The 22,036-nt window shown below is 50.1% G+C and overlaps 1 protein-coding gene and 1 non-coding gene across 2 annotated transcripts in view; both read left to right on the forward strand.

Moving 5' to 3' along the window:
* Positions 1-3,190: 3,190 nt before the first annotated feature.
* The window catches only part of PITPNA (phosphatidylinositol transfer protein alpha), a 40,434-nt gene continuing 21,588 nt past the window's right edge, over positions 3,191-22,036 (forward strand). Inside the window, exons 1-4 of the mRNA XM_067715131.1 lie at positions 3,191-3,428; positions 7,687-7,717; positions 12,717-12,862; positions 17,185-17,276. Coding sequence (XP_067571232.1) covers positions 3,409-3,428; positions 7,687-7,717; positions 12,717-12,862; positions 17,185-17,276 — 289 coding nt within the window. The 5' untranslated portion in view covers positions 3,191-3,408. The remainder of the gene's footprint in view (positions 3,429-7,686; positions 7,718-12,716; positions 12,863-17,184; positions 17,277-22,036) is intronic.
* Positions 20,266-20,368, forward strand: LOC137213705 (U6 spliceosomal RNA). The gene has a single exon (XR_010938328.1). It is a non-coding gene; the product is annotated as a U6 spliceosomal RNA (small nuclear RNA).

Below are 22,036 nucleotides of genomic sequence, written 5' to 3' on the forward strand. Positions count from 1 at the left end.
TTGGGCTTGGATTTCTGGGGCAATCCATACTCCAACTCTAGGATTTGATGGCCAACATGTGCAATATTCAGGGCTGTCCTGGGGCGCCAGTTATAGCTTGACGGCAATATAGCCACCTGCTCCATCCTCCTTTCCCAATTTTCTATCTTGTGCAGCCCACTCACGATCACCTCGGTGCCCCTTGAGTCCATCACTGGAGTTCATGTGCCCAACGCACAGTGAGGCCAAACCGTGGAGTCTGGAGCAGAGAAAGGTTTATTGCAGGACCAAGCAAGGAGAACAGGTGGCTCATGCTCAAAAACCCAGAACTCCCCAATGGTTTTCAGGGAAAACTTTTTATAGGCAAAATTTGCGGTGAGGGCTGCGGGGTGTGTGACTTTCTTTTGACTGGTTGGTGGTGAGGTAACAGGGTGGTGTTCAGGAATCTTGTGCCCAGGCTGAAGTTAGCATCCTCCAGCTGGGTGGGGGCCTTAGTTCCAGCAGAATATCAAAGAAATTGTTATGTATTCTGCTCCTCCTTTGTTTCTGTACTCCCTCCCTTCCCTGGATAGCAACTGTTTGAATATGCCCTTCAGAACTCAGGGAAGGTCATGGAGGCTGAGTGACGCCTATTTCTTACAAACTGGAAATGAGGGACACAGAAAGGATTTGTACCTGGGAGGGCCCCACAGGGTCCTGCTCCGTTTCAGCCATTGTCTTCCCCTGTGCAAATCTGCCTTCCCTGTGTTTTCCTGAAGGAGTGCCGTCCACCCAGTCTCCCAGGCTAGAAACCCGGGAAGTTTTTGCTCTTCCCTTCTCGCTCTCACTCTCTCAGCCAATTAGTCAATAAGTCTTGCTGATTTTACCTGAGTTGCTCCTAAATCCATGTCTCTCTCTCTCTCTCTCTCTTTTAATATTTATCTATTTATTTTATTTTTGGCTGCGTTGGGTCTTCGTTGCTGCACACGGGCTTTCTCTTGTTGCCAAGAGCGGGGGCTACTCTTTGTTGCAATGTGCGGGCTTCTCATTGCGGTGGTTTCTCTTGTTGTGGAGCACGGGCTCTAGGTGCGTGGGCTTCAGTAGCTGTGGTGCATGAGCTTAGTTGCTCCACGGCATGTGGGATCTTCCCGGACCAGGGATTGAACCCTTGTCCCCTGCATTGGCAGGCGGATTCTTAACCACTGCGCCACGAGGGAAGTCCTCCATCTCTCTTTTTTTTCCCCCCTTATCCCACCACTGTCCTAGTCCAACTCTGCCTGGACTTCTGCAGAGGCCTCCTCACCAGTCTCCCTGCCTCTGCTCTGTTTCCCTCAGTCCCCTTTTCACTCAGCTCTTAGAGTGAGCCTTCAAACGCCAGAGCTGTATAAAAAACCGTAGATGCCAGCCCATGCCCTGAGGATGGACTACAAACACCTTATCACCCCCAGGAGCTGCATACTCTGGCCCCAACCCTCTCCCCACTCCCATCTCCTACAGCTCCTCAGCCCCCAAGCTTTATGTCCCAGTCACCTCTCTCAGTTCCCCTAGAGCACATGCTGGCCCTCTGCGCCCCAGCCTTTGCATTAACTCTGCCTGATACCTCTTCCCCTCCCAGCCCCCTGAAGAGCTCAGCTTAGAACCTCTTCCTCCAGAATGCCTTTGCTGACTACACTTCCTGGGTGTAATGCCACCAAACCTGTGTTTCACCTCTCACAGTCCTTTTCATCCTAACTGCCTAGCTGTCCCTCCACCTAGCCCCCCCACTTGACCTTGAGCTCCCTCAGGGCTAGATGGTATCTGACTTGCTCACTCAACAAAAGCACAGATTTTTTTTTCATTTTTTTCTGACTTTATTGAATATTTCACAAATATTGATATAATTGTATATATTTAAAGTCTACAATGAGATGAATATATATATACATACACACACACACACTCATGGAATAAAATGGAACAATTACCAAGATCAAAATAATTAACACATCCATTACCTCACATAGGTAGCTCCTTTTTTTTCATCTTTTTGTGATGATAATTTTTTTAACATCTTTATTGGAGTATAATTGCTTTACAATGTTGCGTTAGTTTCTGCTGTATAACAAAGTGAATCAGCTATATGTATACATATATCCCCATATCCCCTCCCTCTTGTGTCTCCCTCTTCTGGTTTTCTCAGGGTATATGCCCAGTAGTGGGATTGCTGGGTCCTATGGTAGTTCTATTTTTAGTTTGTTAAGGAACCTCCATACTGTTCTCCATAGTGGCTGTATCAGTTTACATTCCCACCAACAGAAAAGCACAGAATTTGATACACAGCAGGCACTTAGCAAATACTTTTTGGATGAAAGACATTACACTAAGGACTTCCTTGGTGGCACAGTGGTTAAGAATCCGCCTGCCAACGCAGGGGACACGGGTTTGAGCCCTGGTCCAGGAAGATCCCACATACCGTGGAGCAACTAAGCCCACGAGCCACAACTACTGAGCTCTCATGCCACAACTACTGAAGCCTGCGTGCCTAGAGCCCTAGAGCTCCACAATAAGAGAAGCCACTGCAATGAGAAGCCAGCGCACCACAACGAAGAGTAGCCCCTGCTCGCCGCAATTAGGGAAAGCCTGCACGCAGCAACGAAGAGCCCATGCAGCCAAAAAATAAAATAAATAAATAAAATGAATTAAAAAAAAAAAAGAAAGACATTACACTAAGATATTAAGGTGAAAATCTCTGCCCCATCACATGCTAGCTTTGGACTTGAGCAAGTCTCTCTCTTTTTTTTTTTTTTTCTTGAGCAAGTCTCTTAAGCTCTGCCTCCTCCTCACCTGTCACTGTGGACAGTAATAATACATTTCTGGTAGAGCTGTTGTAAGGAGTCAAGCCCTTGGAAGAGCACGTGCACGTAAACTTAGCCATTATTATTTTTTGACACAACCTCTTCCTAGATCTCAAACCACACCACCGGGGAGGCCCAGCCGTACTGGGACATCTGTTCCGCCTGCAGATAATCAGTCACCCCTAGGACCCTGCAGCACACCTCGGTGTCGGCCCCACCTACTGCCCGGGTCTTGCGCACGCCTGGGACCCACCTCGGACGCGGATATCAGCGCCGCGGCCCACTTAAGGACGGGAGGGGGCGGGCCCGGGAAGGCTCTGCCTCCGCGCTTAGGTCAGCGCGCAGCGCTGCGCGTGACGCTCTGGTTGCCGCAGAGACGCCCCGCCCCCGCGCGGCGCTGCGGAACTGGAGCTCCGGGCGGCGTCGGCAGCGGCGCGGAAGGCGGCGAGGCAGGGGCGGCAGGAGCCGGCGCGGCGACCGCAGCGAGAGCGGCGGGGACAGAGCAGACAACAACGAAGGCGCACAGGCAGCCGGGCCGGGCCACGGGGAGAGCGGCCGCCGGGAAGCGGGCGGGAGGCTGGGCGGGCAGTGGGCAGCCGCCGAGCCGCGAAGCGACATGGTGCTGCTCAAGGAGTAGTGAGTGTCCAGCCGGCCGTGCGGAAGCGAGGAGGGAGGGAGAGTCGAGGATGACGAGCAGGGAGGGTGATGGCCTGGCGGAGGACGGACGGGGCCCGACGGGATGGAGAGCGCTGGATGGGCGGCCCAGCAGGGGCTGAGGGGACAGCGAGGGCCGGACAGGGCCCGAGGTGGGCCGAACGGGGATAAAGCGGGAGGGACAGCACCTGAGGTGGGGCCCAAGGGGCAGTGAGGGCCGAAGAGGCCTGAGGAGAGGCTGAGGGGACAAAGAGGGCCGGGCAGGCCTGAGATGAGGTCAAGGGGACAGTGAGAGCCGGACAGGGCATGAGGAGGGGCTGAGGGGATCGAGAGTGCTGGATGAGATGTGCGGTGGTCCTAGAGTGGAGGCTAAGGGAGGAAGGGGCCAGCCAGAGCTGCAGGACTGGCTGAGAGGACCCACCGGAGAGGGAGGAGTTGTCTGAGTGGCTGAGGAACGGTTAGACAAGGGCAGACAGGGCTGGGGAGCCGGGGAGCCAGCCAGAGTGGAGAGGGCTTTGGGGCTGAACAATACCAAGGGGCCCTGGGAGATCAGATAAGACAGCTTCAAGAATGGAGTTGGGATGATGGGGCCGAGTGTTGAGGGCAACCTGGGGTGTGAGGAGTGGCTGCCTTAGGCATCAGGGGAAGGATTGTGATAAGTAGACACAGGAAAAGGACTAGGGAGTCAGCGTCAGGCTGAGCGACAGGGGAAGGGTATAAGGAGATAGCAGAGGGGACAGATGGTGTGACATGGTGCCCACGTGGTGGGGGCAGAGGACGAGGTATTTGGGAAAAAAGGCTTAGGCTGATTGCTTGGGACTTGGAGACACTTGGGTGAGGAGTCCAAAAAATATTGGGCAGGGGCTGAAGTGATATGAGGGAGTTATGGTGATGGAGAGAGCTAGGATGTTAGAAAGGGAGGAGAACAGTTTGGAAAAAGAGTATGTTTGTGAGTAAATATACATGTTATTGGAGTTGGGGTGGGGGACAGGGCCAACGTGTCTCTGGGGGATTCTCAGTCTTGGTGCAAAGAGATGGGGAAATTGCTCTGAGGCATTGATATTTTCATAAAGCCATTGACTGAGGAAAAATGGTGAAGAGTGAGGGAGTTTCTGAGTAGTTAATGGGCGGTGGAGATGAGTGACTTCTGGTAGGAGTTGCAGGGAGATGGGCTTGCTCGTGAAATCCACGGGACTGGATGACAGGTGGGGATGTTCGGATTGCTAATCTTTCAAATATGAGATGACCCATTCCTGAAGCTCATGGTTCCAAGTAAACATCTTAGGACTTTTTTTTTTTTCTTCTTCAAAGAGGAAAGATTGGGGGTGGGGGGAGAGGAGAGATTGGATGTGTACATGCAGAACTTTCAGTGAAACTGTGCTTCCCTGGAGGGGAGGGCAAGTGGGCAGCATTCAGCCAGAAGCCCAGAAGGTCTGGAAGTGGGAGGTGTCCAGGTAGAGAGCATCTGGTGTAATTCACTTGGTAGCCAGGCAGGTGTGCTGAGAGCTGTTTCCATTTTGTCAGTGAAGGGACTTTGCCCCATCCCATCTGGTTTGCTCCTTGGAGGTGTTTAGGACTTTTGGACATAGTGTGGAGCTTTGGATAGCAAAGGGAAGAGACCCAGGTGTCATCCCAGCTTGACACCTCATCTGAAGAGTGTTATTTCAAAGCCCCTCCACCTCTATTTCTTTTTTTTTTTGGCCACACTGAGCGGCATGCGGGATCTTAGTTCCCCGACCAGGGATCGGACCCATGCCCCCTGCAGTAGAAGCACGGAGTCTTAACCACTGGACCGCCAGGGAAGTCCCCCCACCTCTATTTCTTGACATCCGATCTGATGCTGATCCAGCCAGAGTACAGAGTTTTGTGTGGTGAGGAGGAAGAATCTTGGGAATCCAACAAGAGGAGGGCATGGTGCACTTTGGATTTTAATCTTGACTGTACAGATGACAGACTTTTCCCATTCTCCTGATTCTTTTTTTTCTATTCCCAGTTGAATCCTAGAATCTGTAGAAACCTGTAGGTTTTGTAAAGAGGGTCAGGCAGGGAAAGGAAGGGACCTTCAGAAGAGATCTGAGTGAGTTTTGAAGAGAGGTCCTCCCTTCTCAGTCTTTGTTCTCCACCCCTTGAAGCCTGCCAGGGAAAGGTCCAAGGTGCCAGGTGTGCAGAGCCTGCCTGGCATCTGCGTTTCCTTTCTGCCCAACTTGTGCCCTGTGTGTGCTTGGGCGTGTGTGTGCACCCCTGGGCGGGGGACCAAGAGGGGGGCATCAGAGACACCTGGCTGTGGCTGCAGCGCTGCAGCTCTGGAGAGTGCAAGTGAAGGTCACACTGAAGTGAGCACAGCTCCAGGCCCAGCCCCGCACTGCCTCTGTGGCCCTGTCCTTTGGAATTGCACCCTATTGCTGCTGAAGTGGTTTTGCTCCCAAGGAGCCAGGGAGAAATGTCTGGGTGTGCAGCTGTCCTATAGCAGCCTCAGGGCATCCTGTCAGGAACTGGCTGATGCCCATCTCTTTTTGGGGGAGACTTACTGCCTGCCCAGGGTCTGAAGTTTGTCCCTGTTGATTTTTCTGACACTTCCTGTAACAGGATTCTCCTTGATTTGATTTCTGCAAATTCTTGGATGTGATTTTTACTGCTGTTCTTGAAGATAAAAGGCTTATTGTTTTCTAGGAAGTTTCTCCTGAGGGTGCAGAAATTGTGGCCTCCAAGTTGGAAGTATTTTTCTGCACTGTTGGCTTTCTCTAATGGGAGGACAACATTAGTGGCAGCATCCAGTAACCTGCAGGATTTACAGTATTTGAGTCATTCTGGAGGAAGGGGAGTTAGCAGGCAGTAGAGACTTGGAGCCCATTTTGTTTTTCCTGCTACTTTTCTGCTCTGTGCCTTGCCTTGAGTGTGGAGTTTTTCTCAGATCCCTCTGGGTGTCTCTTGCTATCTGGGGACCTTTGTGGGACTAGAAACTAGTGAGCAGGCTCTTTACCAGCCTGGAGCAAGGATCCCAATTGGCAGGACCACTGCATAGAAAGGAGAGCATAGCAGCACGTGCTTCACCAAGCATGCAAGATGCAGGAGGCTCCAGGGGGTTCCACCTAGGGTCTGGGAACTGAGAATCTAAGCTTGGGAGCTGACTTGATTCATAGGAATACAACTAAGCGTTTTTTTGTTTTTTGTTTTTTGTTTTTGCGGTATGCGGGCCTCTCACCGCTGCGGCCTCTCCTGTCGCGGAGCACAGGCTCCGGACGCGCAGGCTCAGCGGCCATGGCTCACGGGCCCAGCCGCTCCGCGGCATGTGGGATCTTCCCGGACCGGGGCACGAACCCGTGTCCCCTGCATCGGCAGGCGGACCTTCAACCACTGTGCCACCAGGGAAGCCCCAACCAAGCGTTTTTGTCTCAGCTCTCTGACCTCACAGTTTTGAGCTGGGGGTTGGCCGTTGCTCTGCATTACAAATGCAAGCCACCCAGAGAAGGGCCACTGGCCCTCACACCTCTGTGTGTGGAGTTCTGACCAGTGTGGGACTTTGCTGGCCATGGCTTCTCCATCAGGTGATTGATTGGTGGTACCTCCAACAATTGGTAGTCATTGAAATGGAGAAGGAAAAGAAAGTGATCAGTTGGGGTGTCTTTGGACAGCTTCTGGAGGTCAGGACATAAGTTAGGTGTCCTCTCCTGATGGCTTTGTGGTAGTAGCTTGTACTGTAATATGTGGCCCCAGAACAGAGATGGTTGGTGCGTGCTCTTAGGGTGATTAATCCTCCAAGGAGCTTGGCCCCTCCCTAGCCTTTCACCTTGAGGGCTGTTGTTGGGAGGTTGGGTCCACAGAAGTAAATCCCCAGGACCTGCTTCTTTGGGTCTGAATCCTCATCTTGGCTTCGGAGTTTGCAGGGGTGAGTCCTCCTGTATCAACCTCCTATGTTAACGGAGAGAGGTAGACCCATTGGCGAGTTTTGTTGGGGAAGATATGAGTGGGAGAGAGGGAGAAGAAGACAGCTCCAAATGTGAGTCAGAGGCCTGGGAAGTAGCTGGTGAGGGGACAGGTTTGCACCGAATCACAGGGCTCTAAATGAAGTGCCAGAAGGGACAGAGGGTCGTAGCCTTGAAGCACTCGGGGCCATTCTCTGCTGGGTTTTTGACAGCGAGTGTAGCGTCACGTGCAACAAAACATTTAATAACATTCTAAGATGATGCTTTCAGAGCAGGTTTCAGAGCCTGAAGTTGATACTCTTTTCCCTCTCTTGCAGTCGAGTCATCCTACCTGTGTCTGTAGAAGAGGTAAGTCCTTTTTCTTCTTTTTATTCATAGTTGGATATACTTGCTTGTGACCCTTAGCTCAGTCGGGCTCCTGGCGGCCCACGCTAGTATCTTCTTGTGGTTTTCATGTTTGTTCTAGCATAGAGATAACCAGTACTCGATGTGAATTTTCCTGGTGCAATTTTCTGTTGAAGGAGGGCGCTTATGTATCTGACCAACTATGTGCAACCTGCCTCAAGCTGTTGACCAGAGAGATAACTTTGAATAGACACTAAACCAGCCCCTGTTACCTGCTAGAACTCAGCCTGTTTGGGGACATGTTACTGAGAGGATGAAGTACGTGCATTTCTGGGACCTCTGTGACTCAACAGGGAAGTGTGCCTGGCTCTCTCTGGTTGTGTGACAAACCAGCAGGACTGGAAATCTCTGAGGCCCTTCCTAGCCATACTCTAGGTGACTGCTAGGAAGACCGAGGCCCAGAACCCTTCTTTCACGGAGGGCAGGGAATGACAGATGGGCTTGGCTTGCCCTCTGTCCTTTTATGGTTCTTGGGCCTGACGTTCCTGTGTATAGGGATCTGGCAGGATTTGCCACAAGAAGGTTCATAGGCCGTGCTGACTCAGAGTTGGTCTCTGGGACAGCAGAAGACTGTCACAGAGCCGCCCTTGTCCCGCCCTTTCTCTGAACTTCCTTCACTCTCCTCTCCCAGTTCAGCCTTGTTCTTTGCTCCCTTTGGAATCCACAGGCCCCTCAGCTTTCAGTTAAGCTTGACTTTGGGTGAAGCTGCTCAGCCAGTATGGTGCCCTCAGTCGCCCTCTTTCCTGCAGTGTCAGCTCTTGTGATAACTTCCACCCTGTTCCAAATATGAAATGCACCTTTGAAAACTGAAATCAGGCCAACAGAGCCCGCAGCACACTTGAGATGAGACAAATGGCTTCTTGGCGCCCAAAGAGGGTCGGCAGGCATTGGCCCCCCAGAGAATTGTCTCTGGTGGTGGGCTGTACGTCTGTTAAGAGCTGTGGAGACCTGGGGGAGGGGTCAGGATGGGCCTCGAACGTGATGTGGGAGTTCTGGGAAAGGAGGATAAGAGAAATGAGACTGGGGAAGCTGGGGGAGGGGATAGCTGGGTAGATGCTGCGATCCCTGGAGGCCCCTGAGATGTACATGGGGCCTGGGAACCACGGGCTTGGGCTGAGAGCTGTTGGCTTGGGGGAGCCCTGCTAACCCATCTCCTTTGGGGTCCTTGCTCTCTTTATGAAAAAACAGCAAGTGATGATTTTCCAAACCAGGAGGCCAAGCAGGAAGGCCCAGCACATTACTTGCCCTGAAACTTGGGGGTCCTATGCCTCTCTCTCTGCTGTACAGGAGGATCCCACACCCCAGAGAGGAAGATGTTCCCCAGGAGTTCAGGAGTACCTCAAAGTGGTGTTTAGGGGTGAAGTGGATCATTTTTACAGGGAGTTTCTTTTTTTTTTAATTAATTAATTAATTTATTTATGGCTGTGTTGGGTCTTCGCTGCTGCGCGCAGGCTTTCTCTAGTTGCGGCGAGCAGGGGCTACTCTTCGTTGTGCGTGGGCTTCTCATTGTGGTGGCTTCTCTTGTTGCGGACTATGGGCTCTAGGCGTGTGGGCTTCAGTAGTTGTGGCACGTGGGCTTAGTTGCTCCGTGGCATGTGGGATCTTCCTGGACCAGGGCTCGAACCTGTGTCCCCTGCATTGGCAGGCGGATTCTCAACCACTGCGCCACCAGGGAAGCCCCTGCAGGGAGTTTCTTGATGGAATGACAGGTGGGAGTGTCTCTGGGAGGTGTGGCAGACCCAGTAGGGCCAGCACTGTCCGGGGGCACCTCTTGGCTGATTGCTTATGGTGGAGCCAAGCATGGAGGGAAAGGGGAACTCACCTTGAGAGCGTCCACAATTGGCGTTTTCAGTTTGTGGTTGGTTGTTTTTGGAGCATTGAGGAAATTGTGGGGTGAACTGAGCCTGAAAGCAGAAGCTTGGGAAGTCAGCACTGGTTACGATTCACCTGTAAGCCTGGTGATGGTCAACGCATTCTCAGCCATAAACCACTGATGAGAAAGCAGTGCTTGGCCTGTGCAGGGTTGAAGCAGGAGCTGCTCTTTTGATGGCTTGAACCTTGGTTCCAGGAGATCAGAAAATCTTGAATGCGGAAGCCAAAGAAGAGATAAGTAATGACCAGCCTTCTCAGAGTCTTTATCGATAACCCATCCTGACTAACGGTTCCCATGGGAACAGCCCAGTGTCATGTGGCTGTTGGATTCACTTCCCAATTGGAGGCCCTCAGAGCTTTCTGATTTGGAAGGGGAATGAAAAGAGAATAGAGAAGCCCCTGTCTTTATGACCATCCTGATGGCTTGAATCAATGTTTTGGGGTAAAATCAGCTTCTGGCTGGCCAGAGCCTTTGGCCTAATACTCACTGTGCAGGGTTTCTGGACGTTCTGCAGCAAAGCAAGAGAGCCCTGGCTGTTTAACGTGGTGTGTCCGCCAGTGGTTCCTTGCTCAGTTCGGGCCGCCTTTTCCCCCTACCGTGGGTAGGGATGTTTTACTTCTCATTTCCAGAGATGCATGGCACCAGGCCCCTTTGGTGCCTGGGCTGGCAGGTCCACGGGGGTGGGACCAACAGCTGTGCTGTTTTTCATGACATGTTTCAGGCGCACCCACTACATCTTCGTGGGCTCCCACTCCCAGATTGCCAAAGTGGTGGAGTCTCTGTTTTCCTTAGCTGTCTTCTTTCTTGGGAACAAGGGAGCAGATCTCCAGGGCAGGGAGCACTGTCCTGGGCCAGAGGAGGCTGGAATCCTCGTCTCCTTGGGGCTCTTTATCTGATTTAATGTTCTGATCCCCATCCCCCATCTCTACCCCATCTGAGTCTGGCTGCTTTCTGCTTTCCCAGGGTGCAGAGCCATGGTGCCAAAGGGAACCCTCTGACATGAAGAGTGTCCCTCACTTGTAGCTTGTGGAGGCTAGTCTTATTCACCCCTTAGGATTAACAAAACTGCCTTACATGTCTCATTGGGATTAAAGGATCAGAATATCAAGAGAGATTAAAAGGGGAAGATGCCAGCCCAACACACTGATCCTCTTAGAGCCTGCCCTCTGATTCCTGCAGCTGAAGAGGAACCAAATGAAGGGGATTAGTCTCTGCCGGGGCCCCTCCCCAAGCAGCACCACCAGCCGGCCCCCCAGTCCCCTCCACCGGCCTGGTAAAACCGGCCTCCCCTTCCCTTTAGGACTGCTGAGTCAGTGGTTAGATGTTCTTATGACTTTTCTCTGAAACAGAATTACTGCTGCCTCCTAGGAACCCCTGGCTCAGCCAAACCCTGACCCACTTGATAGGGGATTTCATGTGTGCCTCTGTTAGGGGGTGGACTTGGAAAGGCAGAGGGACAGCTTGGGGCTCCCTGGGGGCATTGAGGCAGCCCTGATGTTGCTCTGGATTAGCAAGGTCAAGGTGACTGGCTCTCACCCAGATGTTCCTCTTTACAGGATTAACCCAGCCTTGACGGTTTGCCTGGGCCTTTCCTTGGCATCCTGCACTGCGTTTTTGCTTTGGAAGTTAGGGCTCTTTCAGCTTCGTGGTGAGCAGTGAATTGTCCTGGTGAGCTGCCTCACCTCCTTCCATGTTTGCCCAGAAACGTCTCTGTGGTGCTTAGGAGGCTGCCGGGTAGAGCAGGCCTCAAAGGGAAAACAACCTTTGTCTTTCACTCCTGAGAGTACCAGGAGCTTGGGGAAGGGGCATGGAGGGTGAGGAAAATCGATCCCCACCCCTCCCCAAACTATAATCCAGTATCTTTTTCTCATACTCCCTAAACTGTTGTGCCTGGTGGCATTGGCCGTGATAGGGAAGATGCATCCTTTGGTATAGGCGTAACTTCCCTTCTTAATGATTGCGTTCATTCTCTTTTCACCTCATTTTTCCCTCTAGACAGCTTCCCTCAGAGAGAAGGGAGCAGAAGGGCCAGGCCTGGGCACTGCCCAGGTCATTGGCCCTAATACTGAGTTGTCTTGAGGGATCAGAGGAGGCCAGTGATCTTGACTGGTGACTTGATAGGGTGGCATGTGACCCAAATAAAGGAAAACTAGGCTTTGGCCATCTAGTAAGTGCCAACATAGAGGGTGCGCCCAGCCAGCACTGTGGGGTAGGAATCTGTGCTGTCTAATACGGGAAGCAGGGTGCCTGCTTCAGCCCCAGGAAGCAGGAAAGCCTCAGGAGGTTTGGTTGCCTGCAGGACTGCTCTGGGAGCTGCTGGCAGGGTGAGGAGGGGCCCAATGCTGGAGAAGAAACAAGTAGATGAGCCAGTTTTTTTTTTTTTTTTTTTTTTCCAGTACGCAGGCCTCTCACTGTTGTGGCCTCTCCCATTGAGGAGCACAGGCTCCGGACGTGCAGGCTCAGCGGCCATGGCTCACGGGCCCAGCCGCTCTGCGGCACATGGGATCTTCCTGGACCAGGGCACGAACCCGTGTCCCCTGCATCGGCAGGCGGACTCTCAACCACTGCGCCACCAGCAAAGTCCCGATGAGCCAGTTTTATAGCAGGGGTTGTGGATTTCACAGTGCACTGGGTACCTTTCTTTACAAGAAGTCATGTCTTAGGACCTGTTTAAATGAATGGGATAAAGAGATTTCTAACAACCAACCCAGATCTTGTTTGGGGATCTGGGACCAAAGGCAGGTCCAGGGCAAAAACTACCTTGGACTCTATTTTCTGGATAGTGGTGTGAGATTAAGCATATTCACCTGCCTCCTGAAGCCTTGAAGTAGGATGTGAAAATGGGAAAGATGAAATTAAACACACCTGATGGCTAAAGAGAGGCCACGGAGCAGCTTTTCTTAGTGTCTTTCGGTGGATTTGGGCAAGGCCACATGAGAAACTGCGGGATAAGCTCCCGGATCAGGGGGTCCCAGAGCGATCTAATTGGACAGTTCTGGCAACTGGACTGTGTGCAGCCATCGAGAAGATTCTGCGTTGGCAGTAACTCCCGTCTCTCTGTTTCTTCAGTATCAAGTAGGGCAGCTGTACTCTGTGGCTGAGGCCAGCAAAAATGAAACGGGTGGTGGTGAAGGTGTGGAGGTCCTGGTGAATGAGCCCTATGAAAAGGACGGCGAGAAAGGCCAGTACACGCACAAGATCTACCACTTACAGAGGTAGGTGGCTGCGCGGCAGAGCGAAGGCGTCCTGGTATCAAAGTGGAGACAGCGGATCATTCGGGGTGTTTTCTGAGTTGTTAGCTGGTTGATCAAGTTGCTTCACCTGTGAGAGTAGGTAGAGGTAGTTCTTCTTTGCTCATTTAAAGGGTTGTTTGTTTTTATTATTATTATTTATTTTTATTTTATTTATTTTTTGCGGTACGCGGGCCTCTCACTGTTGTGGCCTCTCCCGTGGATGCACAGGCTCAGCGGCCATGGCTCATGGGCCCAGCCGCTCCGCGGCATGTGGGGTCTTCCTGGACCGGGGCACAAACCCGTGTCCCCTGCATCGGCAGGCGGACTCTCAACCACTGCGCCACCAGGGAAGCCCACACGTCGTATCTTTAAACAAATGTGCTAGAAGTTGTTTCACCAGTCTTCTCTTGACGTATATTTACAGTCATTTCCAGATGTTTACATACAGTACTCCACTAAAACTCCTTCTGCACAAATCTTTTGATGTACCCAATGTGTGTAAATCTATAGTAAATGTTCCTACAAGTAGAATTGTGGGGTCAGGTAATATTTTAAATTCTGATATTGTGAAATCAGCTACTGGAGAAATTTTGGTACCTCTCTTTGGATCAAAGGCATAAGTATTTAAGAGTATGGCTTGAACTGATTGGTGTACCAAAATCCATTGCAAACCATACAATTGCTGAATCCCTAACCAAGACAGTAATGTTTCAGTAAACTGTAAGCTGGCCCAAAGGACATTGAAAGCCATGGTAAACATACACCAGCTTGAATGGAAATTGAATCAATCTAGTTTTAGAAACTACCCAGTACTGGAAAAAATAAACCTGCTATTTTTTTTAATTGTGGTAAATTGTACATAACACAAAATTCACCATTCTTACCATTTCTTAAAAAATATTTACTTATTTATTTATTTATCTGGTTGCACTGGATCTTAGTTGCGGCAGGCAGGCTCCTTAGTTGTGGCATGCATGTGGGATTTGGTTCCCGGACCAGGGCTCGAACCTGGGCCCCCTGCATTGGGAGCACGGAGTCTTATCCATTGTGCCACCAGGGAAGTCCCACCATTTTTAAGTTCAGTGGCATTAAGTAACATTCACATTGTTGTGCAACTTAAACCTGAACCTTAATCTCTAGTCAGTTAAACTGAGCAAAGCAGTTTCATTTTCATTTGGTAAACTGGCTGATTTAATGTAGTCTGCTGATCTAGGGATGTAAAAGTGCCAGCCCAGAGGGGTCCAGGATTTTGTGAGTGCCAGAGCCAGGAAGAGAACAACACTGAAGTGGGGAAAAAAATCTCATCAAAGGACTTCCTGGTGGTCCAATGATTAAGACTCCCTTCTTCCACTGCAGGGGGCACGGGTTTGATCCCTGGTCGGGGAACTAAGATCCCACATGCTGCGTGGTGTGGTCAAAAAGTTAAAAAAACAAAACAAAACAAAAAAACTCACCAGGATCCCATTTCCTTGACATTGTGCTCTTTTCCCTCCATGCCTTCTCCTCGTCCTCCTCTGAGTTGACTGCCAACCAATACTTACTGAGCCATTAACTGTTGATTAGAATAAGGCTTAAGGCACACCTTCTGGGGCTTCCCCTGTGGCGCAGTGGTTAAGAATCCGCCTGCTAATTGCAGGGAACATGGGTTCGAGCCCTGGGCTGGGGAGATCCCACATTGCCGTGGAGCGACTAAACCCTGTGCCACAACTACTGAGCCTGCACTCTAGAACGCGCAGGCCACAACTACTGAAGCCCTTGTGCCACAGCTACTGAAGCCTGCGAACCTAGAGCCCGTGCTCCGCAACAGGAGAAGCCACTGCAATGAGAAGCCCGCGCACCACAACAAAGAGTTGCCCCCGCTCACCGCAGCTAGAGAAAGCCTGCGCGCAGCAACGAAGACCCAGCGCAAACAAAAATTAATTAATTAATTTAAAAAAGACACACTTTCCCCACAGCACATTTGTATTTTTTAAAGAGAACTTTGAAAAGAGATAGTGAGGCTGGTAGTAGGGGCCAGTTGGTTCCTCAAGACTCAGCTGGTCCAGCCAAAGTGGCAGAGAGGAGGTCTGTACATATGGAGGGTGGGACATGTCTCACCTTCTCCCTTATGGAGAGGGTGGAAACTTTGAACTGCTACCTACCACTACTCTTAACCCCAAAACACCCAGTTGCCAAGAAAAGAAAAGAAAACCAACAGTAAAGAAAAGAAAACCAACAGTGTTGAATGCCATGACCACCTCCCCTCATGAGGACCAAAGCCGTTAGTTGTCCCAAATCGGAAACCATGGATTCACAACACCCTCTTCCTTATTCGTCTTATCAAGTCCTTTTTTTTTTTTAAGATTTATTTATTATTTATTTATTTTATTTTATTTTTGGCTGCATTGGGTCTTAGTTGCGTCACGCGGGATCTTTATTGAGGCATGCGGGATCTCTCACTGCGGCACACGAACTTCTCTCTAGTTGCAGTGTGCAGGTTTTTCTCTCTCTAGTTGTGGCGCATGGGTTCCAGAGCATGTGGGCTCTGTAGTTTGCCGCACACGGACTCTCTATTTGAGGCTCAGGAGCTCAGTAGTTGTGGTGCGTGGGCTTAGTTGCCCCACGGCATGTGGGATCTTAGTTCCCTGACCACAGGTCGAACCTGTGTCCCCTGTATTGTAAGGTGGATTCTTTAGCACTGGACCACCAGGGAAGTCCCTCATCAAGTCCTTTTGAGTCCATCTCCTTGGTTATCTCCAGCGTTTCCATTTCCTTCCATCATCTCTTGTCTGGATTACCACAGCATCTCCTAACTGGTCTCCATGCTTTCCACTTCTCTGCACAGCTCCAAGCGTTCTGTCCAGAAGATCTGTTGCTCCCTAGCTTAGAAGCTATAGATGGCCCTTTGCCTTCGGGATAAAGTCCATCCTCTTTGTTGCAGCTACAAGATCTTTTATGACCCAGCCTCTGCTTGTTCTCCTGTATTCCTCACCTCATACCTTACACCAGCTACTCTGAACTTCTCTCTTCCCCCCAGCTTTTCCCACCCCACTTCCGTCCTCTTGTCTAGCTCAGTCCTACCCACTCGCTACTCGGTGTAAACCTTCCTTTCCCTGGGGAGCCTCCCCATGCACCGTGTTCTCACAGTGCTCTGCCTGGTTAGTTCCACTCCTCACTAGAACGGAAGCTCCCTGAGGGCAGGAGCCATGTCTGTGTGATTCCTACATGCATCGTGGTGCCTAACTCATAGAAGTACGTACCTGAATGAGTGTGGCCAAGAGTGAGTGGATCTCAGTGGACTGCTCTGTGTGTTCCGAGTTAGCTGTGTCCTGGAGGTAGCTCTTTTTCTTAGGCGTCAGGCACTAAGCTGATGAGGTTGTTGGAGCCTGCTAAGACTGCGTAGATTACCAGTTAAAAGCTGAGGCAGAGGAATACACATACCTTTTTCTAAATAAAAGAAACAAAAAGAGCTCATAGGGTACCTGCTGCTCTGTAACCTGAGATAAGAATTGAATGGAAGAAAATATTTTGTCCTGGGAGGCAGATGGCCCTGAGGCCCTCCTGGCTGCCCAGAACTGACCCTAGGAGATCAAGTCATCTTGGATCCCATATTCCAGGTTAGTCAGCCAGTCACTCTGGTCCACTCTTGAAGACATCTCATCCTTGCAACGTGTAGTACCATGCCCTGGGCCCAGTGAGCTCTGGAAGAGTGCGTAATGATAGCGTAAGGACTGATAAGCCGTGGCCGGTAGCCCGGGGCCTCACCTGCTGTCCTGTTCCTGGAGGGTAGGGGGCCAAGTTGCGGCTGGATGTTAGTAGCCAGCTGAGCTGGGGTGTCAGGCTCTGACAGGTGGCTTTTCACACACAGAGTAACCTGCTGTTCTCAGGGGAACTTGCGTGTCAACTCCCCACAAAGAAGCTAGAGCTGCAGCCTGGAGAATGTGCAGTAGAAGCCCATTGTCTTCTTTTTTTTTATTATTATTTATTTATTTATTTATTTTTGGCTGTGTTGGGTCTTTGTTGCTGCACACGGGCTTTCTCTAGTTGTGACGAGCGGGGGCTACTCTTCGTCGTGGTGCGCGGCGTTCTCATTGTGGTGGCTTCTCTTATTGCAGAGCACGGGCTCTAGGTGATCAGGCTCAGTAGTTGTGGCGCACGGGCTTAGTTGCTCCACGGCATGTGGGATCTTCCCGGACCGGGGCTCGAACCCATGTCCCCTGCCTTGACAGGCAGATTCTTAACCTCTGTGCCACCAGGGAAGTCCTTAGCCCATTGTCTTCTAACTCTCTCCTCTGTTTCTCTTCATAACCCTTTTCTCACTACAGCAAAGTCCCCACATTTGTTCGAATGCTGGCCCCGGAGGGAGCCCTGAATATACATGAAAAAGCGTGGAATGCCTACCCTTATTGCAGAACAGGTGAGTGCAGAGCTGGAATTTGGGCCCCAGGGTGGATGGAGGGTGTGGTCAAGTAGGCCCAGGGGTGGCAGTGAATTGGGGTTTTGTGTCCCACCTTCATTTTCCAGATTAAGCCAGTGGAAGGATGAGCTTGGGGCCTCCCTTCAGGCCGGTGGTGAGTGCCAGTGTTGTCTAGTGCAATTTGGCAGCCAGCTGGGTGGGAACCACCAAGTAGCCATGGCCCAAGATGGCATAGAACCAATCCCTCCTATTTGGGGATGCTATGATAATTTTGGTTTTTACTGATTACAAAAGTAATGTCCTCTGTCTTGGAGAATACATATAAACAAGAAAATAATCACCCATGATCCTTTCATTTCTAGTCACTGTTAACATTTTAGTGTCTTTCTAATCCTTTTTTAAAATGCTTTCATATACACGTGTATATAAAGTCTCCAGACACGTTTTTCAGCCAAATTTTGGGTCAAATCATACTAATTATTAAATTGTTCATTTTTAGTTAGTAAATGGGAAACCTTTTCTCTGTCACTACATATAGTCTATTGTTTAAAATTTATTAATAGTTGCATAGTATTCCATTGTATGAATGTACTGGGATCCTTTTAAGCTACTCCCTTATTGTTAGATACTGAAATTTCCAGTTTTAATAGGGTGTATTCATGTTTGGCTTGAAAAGCAGCAGTGAGGCCCAGGGACTTTTGAGAGAGGCAGTCATAAGAAGGGGCCTTGCAGGGTGACCTTCCTGCGCTGGAGAAGGGCCAGACCTAGACACCAAGGAAACATAGCAAAGAAAACCCTGATGTTGTTGGGGAAAAGTTGAAATAAGCCCAATGTTTGATGACAAAGGATTTAGAAACAGCTAGCCCCCGAGTATGTTGTATAACACCTGCAGTCCGAGCCCTGAATCAGTGGCTTCCACTAGACCAGCATGGTGCATGGTTTGGTGTTTTTTTTGGCTGCACCATGTTGATTGTGGGATCTCAGTTCCTTGACCAGGGATTGAACCCAGACCTTGGCAGTGAAAGCGCTGAGTCCTAATTAGCAGACCACTAGGGAACTTCCTAGACCAGCATGTTCTATAGTTGAAGGTGGGATTAGGACTGGAATTATTCTCTTAATCTTCCCTAGTCTCCTATCTGGAGTTTCTAGAAAGGAAAGATTTGAACCTTCACAGAGAACTTTCTATTCTAGACATTCTGGGATTCTAGCGGGGGGTCTCTAGAGGTCCCCTGGAAGTCGACTGTGAGTTAAGTGGCTTTTCCCCCAGCCAGTCTACATTTGTTGGCACAGACAGTCTGCCTGCCAGCCTCTGCTTACACTTCTCTTACTTGTTGGGACCTGGCACTCCCTAGATTGTATCTGATGAGGAAGATACATGTGGTCGTTATCCCGTTGACTTTGGGAATGACTAAAGTCTAGATCACAGGGTCATTGCTCTCTTCAGTCCTGCACAGGTTCAAGAACATTTTGTATCAGGACATGCACAGTCATTGGTGGGACCTGGGATGTGTAATGCTTAGAGTTTTATTGCTGTAGCTGAAAATGCAAACATCACTATTCCCTAATCAGCAGGCAGGAAGCTGTTCAATTCTTGGAAAAGAGGCACATACACACTTTCTTAAAAGACACTGTGGGGGCTTCCCTGGTGGCGCAGTGGTTGAGAGTCCGCCTGCCGATGCAGGGGACGCGGGTTCGTGCCCCGGTCCGGGAAGATCCCACATGCCGCGGAGCGGCTGGGCCCGTGAGCCATGGCCGCTGAGCCTGCACGTCCAGAGCCTGTGCTCCGCAATGGGAGAGGCCACAACAGTGAGAGGCCCGCGTACCGCAAAAAAAAAAAAAAAAAAAAAAAAAAAAGTGTGCACAGTGGCTGGGTGTGTCTGGTCTAGGGCCAAAGATGAATTTTCTTGATGTGTAAGAGAATTGCATTGAGCTTGTGTCGTAAGAACCTTAGCCAACTTGGCATGAAGGAGGCAAATGGATAGGGTGGACTGCTGCATGCCTGGGGCGGGGTTCTGGGTACACAGCTTGTGCCAACTGAGAGATGCCACTGTCCTCTGTAATTCTGGGGAGAGTGTGCTGCAGCTGACATGGGCATTTTTCTAGACACCACATGTTCATTCGCACCTTCTGATCCTTGGCCAAAAGAAGACAAATGTAATTTCTAAATGCTCCGTGAAGAGGAGAGGCAAGGAGCAGGGCAGAGGAGGTTGGCTTCTTCGACGGGTGCTGACTTTACAGTCACACCCCAGCTTCATTACAGAATGAATGTCTTCTTTTTTATATATAAATTGATTTATTTTATTTTTGGCTGCATTGGGTCTTCGTTGCTGCATGCGGGCTTTCTCTAGCTGCGGTGGGGGGGCTACTCTTTGTTGCGGTGCACGGGCTTCTCACTGCAGTGGCTTCTCTTGTTGCAGAGCACGGGCTCTAGGTGCACAGACTTCAGTAGTTGTGGCTGGCAGCCTCTAGAGCGCAGTCTCAGTAGTTGTGGCGCACGGGCTTAGTTGCTCCACAGCATGTGGGATCTTCCCGGATGAGGGATCGAACCCATGTCCCCTGCACTGGCAGGGGGATTCTTAACCACTGCGCCACCAGGGAAGCCCAGAATGAATGTCTTGAATCTTAGATCTGTTCAGTTAGCCATTGCTCTTTTAAAAAGAGATATAAACAAGGAAGGCTATGTCCAGTTCCCTCTGGGGGCTGGTGGGAGAAAGATTATCAATTCAAACTCTTAGGTTGGCCTAAGTAGATCAGAGTTTGAGGTGAGATGGATAAAGGAGTGTGGAGTGAAACTCCACATGCCTTTTGGAAGGCTCTCACCTTGTTCTCAGTGGAATGAAGTTGGCTGTGGAAAACTCTACTTATTATCAGCTCTTTCTATCCTCTTACCTTATTTCTCTCTGTTTCTTTTCCCCTGATGCTCATGACTTGGGACATGAGGAGGGGGTAAGATGGGACTGGGTCTGTGAGTGAAAGTAGGAAGAGACACTTGCTTTAGCAGCACATGTACTAAAACCGGAACGATACAGAGAAGATTAGCATGGCCCCTGTGCGTGGATGACACGCAAATTCATGAAGCGTTCCATTAAAAAAAAGAAAGAAAGTAGGAAGAAGAAAATAAATGTTTCTCCTCCTTCCTCTTCCTGTAACCTTAACCCTGGGCTGAATACAGTCTCAATAAAGCCATAGTTTGTTTGTTTGTTTATAGCAGTGCCACATGGCATGTGGAATCTCAGTTTCCCAGCCGGGGATCGAACCCTCGCCCCCTCCATTGGAAGCACGGAGTCTTAACCACTGGACCACCAGGGAAGTCCCAAAGCCATAGTTTTTAAAAAGTACCTTACTGGTCTCATTGGAGAGCCCTGTTTTCCAACTGCAGACGGTTTCCTGAGACCTTTCCAGTGTACATAGGGTTGCAGTTTGAAGAAAAGGGAAGGCTCCGAATGCAGAGGTGTTTGGAGGCTAGAGAGATGTTTGGAGGCCTTGAGGCTAGAGAAGATTGGGAAAGATTGTTTGGTCACCCACATTGGCATTAAAGGCCAGGGAGGGCGTTCATCCTCGTAGGTTCACAGACCTAATTTGTCAGAACTAAATGGATCTGTTTCTCAGGATCTCAGAAAGACCTATATACGAGACCCCCCCAAATGCCAATATATTAAGTTATATTGAAATACAAAATTACTAATGAAAACCAAGATATTCCTGTTTGCTAAGTAGGGCATTCTTTCCTTGTGGACTCTTCTGCATAGAAAACCAAATTATAATCAGAAAGCCAACATGTAGTGAAAACATCCACTTGCTTAAGTGATCAGACCCTTGTGTCTGTGGTGTTTTGTTTTGTTTTTTTAAACAAATTTATTTATTTATTTTTGGCTGCATTGGGTCTTTGTTGCTGCACGCGGGCTTTCTCTAGTTGCAGTGAGCGGGGGCCACTCCTCGTGGTGCACGGGCATTTCATTGCGGTGGCTTCTCTTGTTGTGGAGCACGGGCTCTAGGTGCATGGGCTTCAGTAGTTGTGGCACGCGAGCTCAGTAGTTGTGGCACGCGGGCTTAGTTGCTCTACAGCATGTGGGATCTTCCCAGACCAGGGCTCAAACCCGTGTCGCCTGCACTGGCAGGCGGCTTCTGAACCACTGCGCCACCAGGGAAGTCCCGCCTTGTGTCTGTTGATTAGCACTTTCTGTCCCAACAGAGGCCAAACTAGGAGAAAGTTGCTCGGAGAGCATAGACTCCGAATCAGGTGGTTAGTGGGAGAACCTTGGGGCCTAGTGTCATCAAACCAGGCCAACCTGACACTCAGGATGGGGCTGCTAGATGTGCCACGTACACAGCCCAGGGCTCTTGCTCCCAGAACAGTGCTGGAGAATTTCTGCCAAACTGGTCTCTTTGGACTCGCCCTCGATGGATATTATACCCTTCATTTCCTTTTTTGTTAAACTAATAACAGGGCAGTTATTTCAATAGCCCTTTTAGTTATAATCTTGATCTGATGCTTTCTTGCAAGTATCTTTCGTTGGATTCAGGGAAATTACTGATAGTCTCTTGGGTTGTTTCTATACAAGGTGGATCTTATCCCTTATATTTCAAATTCTCCTCATCTCAATCTCAGAGGTAACCTTGGTTTCAGTTTTAGAGTTATGGAATTTGACTGTTAGCCCCATGTACTGTCAGATGGGGCAGTGTGGCATCCATCTGAAATTGCGATAACTGCCAAAGTCAGAGGGTACAGAATGATCTGGGCTGTGGTCAGGAGGAAGGCT

This window comes from Pseudorca crassidens, chromosome 19 (assembly GCF_039906515.1).
Source record: "Pseudorca crassidens isolate mPseCra1 chromosome 19, mPseCra1.hap1, whole genome shotgun sequence".
Lineage (NCBI taxonomy): Eukaryota > Metazoa > Chordata > Mammalia > Artiodactyla > Delphinidae > Pseudorca > Pseudorca crassidens.